The 13687-nt window shown below is 39.3% G+C and overlaps 1 protein-coding gene across 2 annotated transcripts; it reads right to left on the reverse strand.

Moving 5' to 3' along the window:
• Positions 1-315: 315 nt before the first annotated feature.
• LOC128153088 (albumin-like) lies at positions 316-13211 on the reverse strand. 2 transcript variants are annotated; one of them, XM_052811987.1, is made up of 15 exons: positions 13071-13211; positions 11511-11571; positions 10467-10599; positions 9551-9765; positions 8703-8835; positions 7526-7623; positions 6334-6463; positions 5188-5402; positions 4510-4642; positions 3578-3675; positions 3280-3418; positions 2519-2742; positions 1853-1985; positions 754-810; positions 316-508 (listed from the first exon to the last, which is right to left on the reverse strand). In XM_052811987.1, exons 1-14 carry the CDS (start codon positions 13153-13155, stop codon positions 760-762), a joined length of 1848 nt encoding a protein of 615 aa, XP_052667947.1. In that variant the 5' UTR covers positions 13156-13211; the 3' UTR covers positions 316-508; positions 754-759. The 2 variants fall into 2 exon arrangements, with proteins under 2 accessions (XP_052667947.1, XP_052667938.1); XM_052811978.1 differs by having other exon boundaries at positions 316-513.
• Positions 13212-13687: the final 476 nt, after the last annotated feature.

The following is a 13687-nucleotide window of genomic DNA, read 5'->3' on the forward strand; positions in this document are numbered from 1 at the left end:
GGTTTTTTTTCTTTTTATAAGAGCTCACTGCTAGTCCTCTTATTTAGACGGAACAGTTCCTTTGAACATTCTCTTAATCTGTAATTATAATTGCTGAACTAAAGAGTAAAATGAACCTGTAATTGAATCAGAGTATTAAAGTCTAGCTAAATGTCTTAGCACCTTTAATATTCTTTCATACCTACTTTCCAAGAGCAAGAAACAGAAAAAAACCCAATGGACTCCCTGGCCGTATATTCTACTTATTGCAACCATTTTGTGTAGGGAGCGCTGCAGAACTTTGCCTTATGGTAGTCACCAGCAGACAAGGACAGATGCAGATTTATAAAGCTTTTATTTATTATTCATTTCTTTCAAGGTAATAGAATTGAAAAGTTTCTGGAAACGTATGTGGTTTGGCAAAACACTTAAGATTTATGAAATACTCATTCAAAACCAAATGAAAAAAGGTAATGGGCAGGAGAAGTTACACAGAAGTATTTTTCTTCATATTTTTCCCACTGGCAACCTAGACTGGAGAAACAAAAAGGATTATTTTGTAAAATGGTAGCACACTAGCAGTACTTCAACTTTCTGTATGCTATGTAATGGCAGATGGTGAACCACCCATTACAAAAAGCAAATGCCTGGTGGTTAAAGGGAAGCTAGAAGCTTTTTGGAGTTGAAGGAGTTAAATGGGTGGAATGGTGGGCAGAGAGGGGTAGACAGACAGATGACCTGTCTGCATATATATGCATTGTTGCTGTTACCTACCGCGTGTTAAACACCAATTCCTAATGTGGCTCTGCTCTGGACTATTAGGTTTGCACCCTAGAAAAAGGAATACAAACAGTTGTGAGAGAGAAACCAAGGGAGCAAAGTATGTAGCGCTTGAGCAGGAACTTTTATAAGCTTTAACTTGTGTCTGCGTTACGGTTTGGAGGATAATTCTAATGGTACGTCCTAAGCTTAGAATCTGTGCGCTCCTGTATGTTGGGTATTTTTCAATTTTGCAAAGGTAGAAAATGAACTTTTAGAGTGAATTACAGAAAAATAATTCTTCCCTAAGTCTTCCTAATACATCTACTTATGTAATGCTTTGGTTATAAATAAAAAAGAAGGATTCAATCAATAACCAGTTTAAGATATTAGTAATACAGTTCTATGCTTCAAATGATAATGAGGTTGCTGTTGGAAACTGTCATTTATACTTCCTGTAAATGCGTTGCGCTTGCTCAGCAATATGGCTACAGATAAACTTCTCCTGTGGTTATTTCAGAGACAAGTGAATGTTGAATGAATGAATGTACCTGTGGTTGATGAGTTTTTGAAAAAAATGGAATGATTGTTCATAGGACATAATCAGCTGGACTCCCCCTGCTAATATATGTATATTTGCTAGGCACCTCTAATAACTGATCCAGATGCACTTTTTACTGGTAATCCTTCAGAGTTCTATAAGAATCTGTAGCACAAAAGGAAGTTTATGTATGCTAGAAATATAGTTTAAATTCTACATATATTTATTTTTCAACTATGGCTTGTAGATATGCAACTCTTCCAGACAAGGCCCTGAAGAACCTTATCTAATCTAGAATTTAGCTGTGCTTTGAGCAAATGACTGGACTACATTACTTCCAGACAACGTTTCCACATGCAATTGTTCAATGACTATAATCAGTGACTATAATCTGTACAGTCAAGATATGTGTTATGCTCTGTAGGCGAATTTATTGTAAGGGCACACGGACAAGTAATCATAGCAGCGTGCAGAACCACTTTTGTAGTGCATGGTTTCCTAGTGAGTTTCCACTTTCCTGTACATGTGGTTTTTTTTTTTTTTTTTTTTTTCTTAAAAGGAGATAGGAAATACCTCTTCCCCAAAGCATGTCTCAATATCCGATTGCTTGCAGCACTTGTCTACCATGGCAATGAACCCATCAGCAATTGTCTTTATTTGTTCTTCTGTCATCTGAGGCTTGCGTTTAATGAGGTTGACAAGCAGTCTGAAAACAAAGCCACAATACACAGTTAACGCTACCTGTTGTAATTTGGTTTCCCAATTAAAAATATGCCATTCCATGCAGGTACAGCTCATTTATGAGGTTTTTTTTTTTTTTGTCACGCCTAGAGGAGTCTGTGCCTATTTGTGACCCTAAACCCCCAGTCCACCACAACCATCCGTTCACTTTTTGTTATCCCAGTTACAGGTGGGAAAATAACTCATTGAAATGATCTGTATGTTGTCTCAGTTAAGCACATCTTAAGACTTGCACTGGCAGTGGACCTACATGAAACTCGTCAGCGAAGACACTGATTTTATTTGAAGAAAATACCCTATTTTGCCTCTTCCAAACTACATGATGTTATGCACTGACAAGCTCAGTACAAACACATAGTTCCATCTGGTTTTCTCTCTGTCACTAGTGAAGTCCCAGTCAGATGACAAAACAGGGAGTTTGTAGCTTCCTTCTGCCCTCCACCCCCGTAAAGTGTTACACTTCAGAAGTTTTTCTGCAACGTATTTCTTTTAGCTTACTTCATATGCCCTAAATCCCGTTCAGCAGGAGAAGCAGTGCACAATTTTTCATCAAAGCTGAACATCTCGGGGTCAAATGGTGGAGGCACATATTTGGTATCTACTCCCATGGCAGTGAAACACGGTCTCCTGTAAGCGTAGGAGTCACTGCAGCAATGTGAAACGTTGTCATTTACAGGTGTGGTCTCCTGTCTCCGGCACATATCTTGAATCACCATGCTCAGCTGAAAAGAGAAGGAAAGGACAAACATGAGTTACACCACCTACAATAACAAAAGAAATCTGTGATGTTTGTGTCACAATAGCATAGCTGGAAGTGGAAGCTGTCATCTAAACACCTGATCGGAAATGTCATGGTCTTAAAATTTAAAATAAAGACATATTCCTGAAGTTGAGCATTTCTTAATCTGCAAACAGTCTGTCCACTGGGCTACAATCAGTAAGTACTCTTTTTTTTTTTTTTTTTTTTCTTAAGAGACTGTTCAGCTTTTCCAAATGCAAGCTGCCACAGACCCAGTCAACTTACTTGTGCTTTCTGAGGGAGAGCGAAGTTGAACTAAAATTTTCACAAGCTACCATCAGACAACTATTTAGGTTCTCACATCCATTAAAAATGAACAGGCTTCAAATTCTGTTAAGTAGATGCTTAGCTTGGGGTTTATGAAAAATCATTGTGAGTTTACTATCTCACCAGAATTCAACATTTTTAAAAACAGAAGAAAACTCCACAAGGAGTAGAGAGAATAAACAAATGTACTCACATATCCCTCAGAACAAGGTAGGCGTCTGTCTTCAGGAAGCTGGCAGCACTTTGTACCAACGTCTGTCATTTTCTTTCCAATTTCAAGCAAGGTATCAGTTGATACCTGAGGCATTTTCTTAGTGTAGCGGATCAGAAGTCTGAAAAAGTCGTATCAGAATGACTGTTTGCTCACATTTGAAGAATGCTCTACTGAGTTAGACGACTAAAGTGAAAATAGAAGTGAAGACCAAATAAATTTGCCCAAAGCAGCCAGCATCATGGTTTACACTAAAGAATATTTATCAGAAAGTACTTACGCTTTAAGAAAGTCTGCCTCGCCATGGGTAGTGAGAAGCTCACAGTTGGTCTTTACAACATCCTGAGTTTCTTTGATATGTTTGTTCAAATCCTCTTGCTGCAATCGAGTATAAATTTATTAGTAACGTTGGAGGAGGACATCTCGGTAACAGTCATACACATATACCTTTTGACGTCTTCTAAATATTAGTAGCTACAAGATACCCATTTTGCAAGGCTGATCACTTCCGTATAGCCTGGATGGCGTAGGAAGGACTTGATTCTCATGTGAGTCTTAAGTTCTAACAGAAATTTTGTTAAAAAGGCACCAAGATTTTTGAAATTTAATTTAAATTAATTACCCATTGGACTTACTTTCTAGACAATAGGCGTTTTTTGTTTGTTTGTTTAGATTGGGTGAATATTTTTCAAGTATAGGATTATCAACCACGAGGGGAACATCCTCTTTCTATCCCTTGGCCAAAGCTGTCAGTGACTCAACTTGTGCTGTGACTTGTGTGCGATTCAGTTTAAGATTAGGTGACCTAAGTTTAGGCATCTCTATGTGAGCTGGCCAGGCAGGTTCCCGTCATAATCCATGAGCAGCCCTACTCACTATAGGCAGTGGAGCCTGTAGCTAACCAGCTACAAATTATCTTCTTCAGGATAAGGAGAATCACTTCTGAGAGATAGAGGCATCAGGCAGTTGAGTGAGAGTAGTCTGAAATTTCATGAGGTGACCAATTAAGTTACTCTGTGATGTGAGAAAACTCTGTACCCTTGCCAAGGGCCCTGCACTGCTTCATCTCCCATCAGAACACTGACTTCCCCTGGGCTTAGTCTCTCCGAATGCTTTCTGTCTGCTCTTCCATAGGACCTTATCAACCTAATTGTTTCACAAAAGGTACCGATCAAGCATTCCAGTTATCCGCAAACAAAGCTTTGCACCTACAGCATTTCCGTAGCATTCAGCAGGGTTGTCTGTCTTGCAGCACTTCTCCAGGAGTGTTTCGTATCCCTTAGTAATTCTCAGAATCAGCTGCGTGGATAACTCGGGGTGTCTTCGTGAGTAATCATAAATAAACCTGGAAGACACACAAGCTGACATAATTAGAGCTCCCGAATAACATGCTGCTTTCTTTGTGCACAACACAGTAATTGACAATGACAGTTCCTCGGATAAGATCAAGTGAGGTGGACAATGAGCTTGGAATGCTGTCTGCTTGTTTTAGTAGAATTTTTTGGTCATTCTGTTTTCTGCCAACAGGGCAAATGTGAGAGGAACAAAATAGTTCCCTAGGACAGAATAGTTCTTAAGCAGAAAATGTAAGTGGGCCTGCACAAAACCCTCAAATAAAAGAAAGGCACTGATAAATTCAGCTGTGATAAGTAGGACAGTGCTGAACAGAAACAGTCACAAAGCATGAATGAGAAATGAGGGGTTCAACTAGGGTTGAAGCCACATTAGTTATATCGGACTTGCATGTGGTCATCTCTTTTCTCCATATGCACTTGAAACACCCAAGAGGACAGTTTTTCCAGTGGTGCAGAAGGCCAAAGTCCAGGAAAGAGAGAGGATTGTTTGCAGGAACTCTCAAATGGAAGCACGCATGCTGCTGGCACTACTTACTCTGACAAGAATGCATCATGGCCTGCCTCAAATCTTTTACACACTTCCTTATCTTGTATGTATTTTTCAACCAGTGAAGGAAGATCTTCAGGTTTGTCATCAAAATCTGCTTCGATAACGCACTGGCTTCGTTCCACAATTGGCTTCTGACAGCAGTCTTTGATTTTACTTGAGAAAACCTCTTGTTTAGAGCACATATAGGTTATAAGCTCTGCCTGTAAAATAAAAACATACTATCAATCAGACAAGCTATGAAATAATAATTTAAAGATAGATTAATTTGTCTCCTCTCTCTTTTCCAGATTCTTCCCTTTTCACTCAGGTCACCTATTTACTTAGCACTTTCCTAAGGAAATGCTGTCTCCGTACAAAGAGAAATAACCAGAGGGACGGGCACGTCCTGTGCGCGTTGAGCACGATGTTCGCAGGCGCGGGGGACAATGTGGTTCCCTCCCTGATCTCAGAAACTTTGAGAAAACAAACTCTGGAAAGCCAAGGAAAGTCACTGAGTGGTCTGTCACAGGGATGCCTGATTGGTTTTGTCAGTCCTGTCAGGTGCCCAGCTCTGATAGAGAACAAAACATGAAAAACCCCAGAGCTTCATAAAGCCAGCACTGGACACCAGCTGGTTTAAAAAGTCTGTCTAAATTCCAGCCAGCCAGACAATATCTAAATCATGTCACTATTGCACAGTTTTGCTAATCGTCCCATGCAAGCTGTTCTCTAGAGTTCATTGGCATTACAGGAAAGCTGGATTAACGGCAGTGTGCACAACAGGACAGCAAAAAAATTGTGGCCGTTTTGCCTCTGCTTTCTTTTGCTTTGTTTATGATTGATTTGAAGTGAGTATATACCATCAAACAATATCTCCCTGATAAATGTTTTGATTTCAACAAAACACACGTGCTATACTGTAAGTAACAGCTCCTTGCCCTCATGATCATAAAGGGCTCGATCTGGAAACTGGTCCAAAACCTAGTTCCAGTAGCAGTCAGCTGAGCTGGCCATGAGTTTTTCAGTGGCTGAGGAACCTTCCAGAAGTGCTGAGTCTAAGTTCCCTGGACTGTGAATGAATAGAGGCACAAATTATTGTCTTCCTAAACATTTTTCAAGTATGTAAACATTTCTGAAAAGGATTTAGCTTACCCTGTCATCCATGCACTCTACCATGTCCCCTTCACAGCACTCTTTGTAGATACCCTTAATACCTTGTAGAACTTTAACAATTTCTGAGAATGGAGCCTTGGGATATTTCTGGCCCAGGAGAGCAAGTTTACTAGGTGGAAAAGAAGAAAAATACACTTGTTTTAAAGCTGGGTATGGAACAGAAACCTTGCAAATGCCCAACATTTATGATGCTGAAGATCAGCATTGTTTCAAGTAAATATTCATTCATTCTTCTCATCTAATTTCTGGTGGCTAAGAAAAAAGAGCATTGACACCTGCACCAGTAACCCAGTGCTCCTTTAAAAGAGACAGAAACAACTAACTTTGTGATTCTTCTGTTCTGAGCTGTCCATGTAAGAGTCACATCCTAAAATTCCCCATTGCTCTTGAGCAACTGTAAAGCATCTCTAGATTACTTAGCACGGACGTATATAGTCCTACTTAAACCTTTAAATCAAAGCTGACTATGTCTAGTAAGGTGATCCTAGTCAATGTTAGTGTATTAGACTAGCCACAGAATGAAAGCAGTTCTCTGTGCTTAGGCAGGTGACCCGATTATTAATTGCAAAAGTCTTTCTTAATCTTAAAAAGGCACTTTTGACAACAACTGTGACTCTGCCCAATTTGACTCTTTGACCACTTTCAGGTTCAAACTAGCAACTTACTTTGCTGATTACCAATGTGCCTATCGCTAAAAGCTGTAGGCATAGGAACGTGTCACAGCTTTGGCAAAAAAGTAAATTAAACACACTGGAGTCTCTGGTTCTGAGTGACACTCCATCAGTTAACTCCGCGTCTCCTGGATTTGTTTCAGAGACGGTTTCATTTCTCTGTAACTCTCATGGCTGATCTTTTTACTAGTACTTACTATCAGCCTGAAATACACAGGTTCCCCTTTGCGTCCAGTCTTTATGTAGAAACCTGATCAGAATTAAATTCTACATTTAAATAAATAGGCTAAGAAATTGCCGTCGGCCTAGCGTTGAAAGACTGACCCGCTGATTTCTATTCTGTTGGACGATGGTCCTCAGCCAAAAGTATGCTAGGAAGTACCACGAGTTTTCAAATGCAGCATATAGAAGTGAATTATATATGCTGATGTTTTCCTCTTGAGTAGATTCAGGTTTAGGTTAACAAGCCTACTTTTTGCAAAAAACTGACTGGAACTTACTCTGCTTGGAAGGTTCTCTCGCCAAACTTCTGGAGGATTCCACAAGAATACTGCTGCATCACACTTATTTTCTTGGCTTTTGCTTTTATGGCAGCTGCCTATAGTAACAGGATGCACACTGTCACATTAAACTGATTACATTTAATGGACTGAGAAAAAAAGCAGATCTGAAAACCCCACTTCAGAAACATAGCAGGTTCTGGTCCAGTTGGGTCTGATGAAAAGCCAAGCCAACTGAGAATTCCTTAGGCAGTCCTAACCAGTTTGCGATCAGCGTTTAACTTCTAGTCTATACACTATACCTTATGGCACAGTGCAATTCTTCTACAGACGTGCTGCTGTTCACCAAGTACTTCAATTTCATTGAAACCCTGTGGCTTCAAAGGAGCGTAAGTTGTCTTTCAAAGCACCGCAGTGATTATGCAGAAGTCACTGGGACTGAGTTTCAGACAAAGGGAAAGTTTGGCTCATGCCATTCTCAAGGTTAACATGAGCTTTTGGCTACAGTTCTCTAAACACCAAAGCTATGTGGAAGTCATCCGCTATTGATTCATAGCACTAACACATGATTAATCCTGACCCTTCTCTGCAAGTTCTTCATACAAAGGTTTGCACGAACAGGAAGATTCTACCCATTCTCACTGTTTCTCCTCCATTTGCTTGGGCAATGAACAGGGGAAGAATAGGAGAGACCTCTCATTCACCTACATGTCGGATGTGGCGATGGCATGTTAGGCTGCCAAGTGAGATCTGTCTTTCCCTAGTGCCTCTTCGGTAGCGTGCCTTCTCGCTACAGTTTACCACAGATGAAAAATTCCAAGCGCTACATGTTATTTGGATTCAGCACATCTGTGCAATACTCATAGCTGCCTGATAATGTGTTAGCAAAGGGACAAAAAGACAAGCTTAATTATCTGCAGTTTGACTCTTTTGTTTTTTCACTTAAAAAAATCAAAATATGAATTTTTCGACCATCTTAGCTTCTATGAAGCCATATACAAACGTTTACTGAAAACCACCACGGGAAAGCGCAATTTTGGAATTATAAACCGTAATTTAACATTAGCCTCTTAAAATCACTTCTGACTTTAAAGAGAATTACTGCTAAAATCAGAGAGCTACCTTACGTAGCAGACCAGTTGCTTAGTTTTCATCCATACTGAAAAATTTTATATACCTTTTCATCTAAGCAAGCATTGATATCAGTCTGTTTGCAACAGCTTTGAAGCGCGTGTTCATAATCAGCAGCCAGGCTGAGGATCGTCGGGGCGTACAAGAAGGGGTTTCTTCTTGCAACAGAATAGATGAAACTATAAGGAAAAGGAAAACGTAAGTTACGTATTCCAATGACAACAACAAATGGCCTTACATCTCTTACAGCTTCTATAACTTTTATTTCTGGTTTAGAAATGTAATCTACTTTCCTAAGATAATACCTACTAATGGTAAATGCTCGGCTAAACCTCACTGTTGCCAAAGCAGGACTCAGTAACAATGACAGAAGGATGAACTCTTTACACTGTCAGCTACTTAGTTTGTTGTACATATGCTTTTTTAAAATGCATTGTCAAATACTTGAAAATTCTGATTTTGAGTGTGAAAAATGCCATTTCACCAAGATTCTATTGCCAATTTTTACTCTTTTTACTGTTCTCTTTCTTCATCCTTTCTAATTACAACGAGGGTAGTGGGAAGCTGGAGCAAGTAAATTATTAAATCAATATTGGAAACACTGTGATTTTTCAGGGTTTTTTGGAAAAAAAAGAAGTCCCCCAAGATTTATAAAATGTGATCCCTTAAAGCCCATTTTTTAGTGGAAAAACCTGCTCTAGCATGGAATGAAAAAAAAGTGATCAGAGCTTTGGATATTTAATGATTGAGCAACTGTTTTATACATGCAGATATGAGGTTCAGTACTTGCAGCTTTTTCAAATGTCCTGCATGTCCACACACTCTGTATAGCTTGGGGATCCCTCTTCTGCACGACTAAATACTTAAACAGTACAAAATGGCCATTTTTCTTACTGTCCCAGTAATGACACCCGGTTGTCCTGGTACTCTGTGCATATCACATCAGAAGCTGGTCTTTGGTATGGCTGAACGAAGTCTGGTTGGTGAACTTTAAATGACAGGAAACAGTCATTTCTTTCAGGATCAGCTTTACTACAGCAGTCAGCCATTGCACCATATGAGTCGCGGAGCTTATCTACTTGGCAGATTTCATCCAGGAAAATGGAGGGCTATAAGGGAGATGCTGAGGGTCAGAATTATTGTTTATAGACAGTATAATGTACATTATATTTATCTGTAAAAGAAAACCCAGATTGAAAAGTAAATACGTTTTTACTGGATAAGATTTAGACCATAGATCAGAATAATCCATTGTTTTCAACACAATTTCATAAAGTTTTATGTGGTCCGGTATCAAAACTGTTGCAATGCTTTATTGAAAAAAAATTAATTTTAATTATAATTTAAAATACTCTGTGCAAGACAGCGATCTCCTTCTACTTATAATCTGACTAAACTGAATTTTCAGATGAATTGAAGCAGGATTTGATATTCTACTTGATGATCAGCTTGGGAAACCTTTAGGGAGAACTAATGTAGTCACGTCATTTCATCTGAACGTTAGAGCTCGCAAGAACACAAGCGCGTAACTTTCTGAAGGGCCGGGCTGAACCTGCTAGACATCCAGGGAGCTTACGTACCTGCAAAATTCTTCTGTTACCTGATCTTAGAGGAGTTTTTTTAAAATTTCTTAAACTAAGTACCTTAAATTAGCACACAACACAAGTTCTGTGTTTCACCACTAAAATCTGAGCATTGGCTGATGACAACAGCAACACCTGAAAGGATCAGGTGTAAATCCTCAACAAGGATGATTCTGGTAGCTGCATGGAATGAGGAGAAACACAATACCAAAGGATTCACTGCCTACCAGTGATTTTGTGCACTCCGGAGCATCCTCATTGGCCACACACTTCTGTGCCAGATCAACAACATCCTTCACCAGCTTAGACAGTCCATCATAAGAACATCTCTGGAGATACTGGGCAAATGTGATCATGGTACTGAAACACAAAGCACATTTTGGAGTATGGAGATAAGAAACTTAACAGTCAAATCTCTGGAGATACTGGACAAATGTGATCATGGTACTGAAACACAAAGCACATTTTGGAGTAGGGAGATAAGAAACATAACAGACAATATTTTCGAAGGTGCTCCTGGATCCAAAATTGTTTGTTCAAATGACATGCACAAATTCTGAAACAGAGTACCACGAAGAGCATAGTACCAGATCCCATATCCTTCCTCTTCTCGCCTCCTTTCTGAAAAATGTTTTTAAACTTACTTCCCAAGAACAAAAGTCTTGAATAATAGACTAGAAACAAAACAGAAAAGACTGTGATTTGAGTCTTCTGCCACTTTCACCAGCATATCTGTAAATGCCATAAACCAAGCTGGTTTTTGCCATTGTTACAAATTATGATCTTCAGGCTGCCTTCTTTCAGAAGTAGTTATGCTCCTGCCAGGGCCCTCTGCCATTCCCAAAACAGGAATTTCCCCAAATCATTGAATGGTCTCAGAAAACCTGTCGCAGGTTTGTGTTTTGAGGTTGGTTGTTTAGTTGGGGTTTTTTTGGTAATGTCTGAATCCAGCACAACTCCTCTCCACCCTAAAGTTATCAAAACTGTATTACTCATGCCTATTTTCTTTTCGTATAAGGAACACGGGTTTTCTCATGAGGTTTGCAGGGAGTGCTTTTCCCAGAGAGCAAGAAAGTCGTCGTGACTTTTGCAGGCCTTGAAATATTTGTAAGCTTTGTACACTAACAGTAAGATGGCTAACTCAATGCCATACTTCAGTGAGACATACGCACTCTTCACTAGCTCATACAGTGTGTTTTAGTTTCCCTTTTTTGTCCAGTATCAACAGAGACAGAAAACAATCAGAAAATGTAAGCTGAACATTGACTTACACTGCCTTAAATGTCTCTTCCTTCAAATCATTGTAGCGATGGGCAATCTCACTCTTGTGCTCTAGAAAAAAAAACAAAGAGAACAATGATGCTCTCTCTCACATTGGCTGGGCTAGACCCCTTAAAGAATACATTCTGGGCCCCTTGGGCCAGATTTTGAGAAGTGTTCAGCATTCACCCAGCTCTTATACTTAAGGGAGTAATATAATTGTTTTGAAACAGACCAAGTTAATGCTGAGCACTTGTAAAATCCCACCTTTGGGTACACCATCCTGGGTAATCTGTACTGCTTTTCCGGGAACTTCAACCTAAAGCTTTCTTCAGGCCACCTTGAACTCTTTGTTGTCTCAGATGACCTTTCTTGTCTGTTTGTCTGCAGATACCTAACTCTTATCCGTGCTCCTCTTTCTGAAGCAACCCAAGCATGTGATTTTTAGGATTCTAATACAATATTTACCTCTGTAAGCACATACTTAATGCAAATATTCAAAACGACTGCTGTAGCCTACTATTAAGGGTTAGCAAACATGTCCTTTGCGTAACAACAACATTATTGTGTCTACACTACAAATAAAGGAATGCAGCAAGCATTAGTAGAATTTTCTCTTTTTGAACACAAAATTAACTCGGCAGATGCATATTCTTGTTCCACCCAGTACATATCATCTGTGCTCTTCATGAGCTTTGCTTGGTCCTGATGGCAGCAAATACAGGTTGCAGTTATACCTCGCTCTTGGCGAGAAGACTCCTACAAGACCTTCCCAATAGATACTGAGGTATACGGCAACACTACTGAATGAGCTACAATGGGGCAGTTGTTTTGTTCTAGAAATACCATTCACCAGCATTTAGAAAACGTGAAGAGTAATTGCCTTACCTAATGGAATACACCTGCTTTGATAATAAGGGTTTCAGTGCAGAAAATCGTAATTTGAAGATTTTTTGCTGTTGTTCACTGCCACTTCCAGCCAGCTCCGGAAAACTCAGTTTTGTTAAATTTGGGTATTTTTACGTTTCAAACAAAATTCAAAAGTATCAGTGGAAAAATTTCTGGGACTGCCTGCAGAAATATTTGTTTGACCAAGGTCTAAAGAGTTATAATACAGAGAGAAATGACACAATGAGGAGTTTTCAGCTAGCCTTCTTATAGCCCAGACTGAGATGCAGATTTTTGGATTTCTGGCCTACTCGTGTGAAAACCGTTGCCTTTAATTGGTGACGAGCTTGCTTATGAACTACCATTCAAAAGACAGCACTTCCAAAAGCACAGCGCATCCGCCTTCTCCATGCTGGAAAGCAAACAGATTCTGAATAATCAACATCTGTTCATGCACTGCACTGATGTTGCAAAGGGACGCTACCCAACTTGCTCGCCCAGTTAAGTTGTCCTGAGTGTTCTACCCATCTCCCCACGATTTCTTCATTTAGTTTCTTTTCAAGTCAATCAAGTTTTTCTGTTCTCTTTGGATCAGGCTTGCAAGAATTGTTTGTGAAATTGCATTAAAGACATTAAATTGATATAACAAAGACTGCAAAGACAACTAATTAGTCCTTTCTTACCTGTGTCTCGAGCAACTCTTTGCAGATTCCTGGAGCTGGCAGAATTTAAGAGGAAAATAAATGAAATTAACGTTACCCACTTCATGGCTGCAAATTATGATGTGGGCTAAATTGTTCAGAAATGCTAGGAAGATTGAAGGGAAAGCATTTGCTTATATAGCCTTTACTACCTGTGTCTGTAAAATATTAACCACAGAGCTGGCATTTGTAGATTTCCATTTGGTCTGAAGAAGATTACAAAACTTGGACTGTCCTTGCCAAAAATGAATTTGATATTATTTGTTTATTATGTGTTACTCTGGGCCTTTTTGTCCTGAAAAGGTTGAACCTTCCAGCACCCGAATAGATAAAAGTTTTGCGTAAATTTCCTTATCAAATGACAAACAAGGAGTTCAAGGCATCAGACAAAAAAGTCATCAAGTCTAATCCTATAGCTATGCTTTTCTTTTTTTTTTGCTAGTATTTGTTGAAAAGCAAAGCAAGTTGGTATTGTACAGTAACAATTCACCCAGATAGGGCTCAGTCCACATACTCGCTTGTAATTAGACAATTTTAATTTTAAATCACTTGACGAAGATGAGATGGCTCATCTAGACTTTGGTATAAAAAAGATTACA

The sequence above is a fragment of the Harpia harpyja genome, chromosome 2, assembly GCF_026419915.1.
Source record: "Harpia harpyja isolate bHarHar1 chromosome 2, bHarHar1 primary haplotype, whole genome shotgun sequence".
Taxonomy (NCBI): domain Eukaryota; kingdom Metazoa; phylum Chordata; class Aves; order Accipitriformes; family Accipitridae; genus Harpia; species Harpia harpyja.

Excerpts from the sequence above, each read along its gene's own strand:
- LOC128153088 (XM_052811987.1), bottom strand. The coding sequence starts at position 13,155 with ATGAAGTGGGTAACGTTAATTTCATTTATTTTCCTCTTAAATTCTGCC. Across the intron at positions 11,572-13,070 it reads AAGAGTTGCTCGAGACACAG|AGCACAAGAGTGAGATTGCC; the intron begins GTAAGAAAGGAC and ends TTTTTTTTCTAG. Across the intron at positions 9,766-10,466 it reads CGGAGTGCACAAAATCACTG|CCCTCCATTTTCCTGGATGA; the intron begins GTAGGCAGTGAA and ends TCTCCCTTATAG.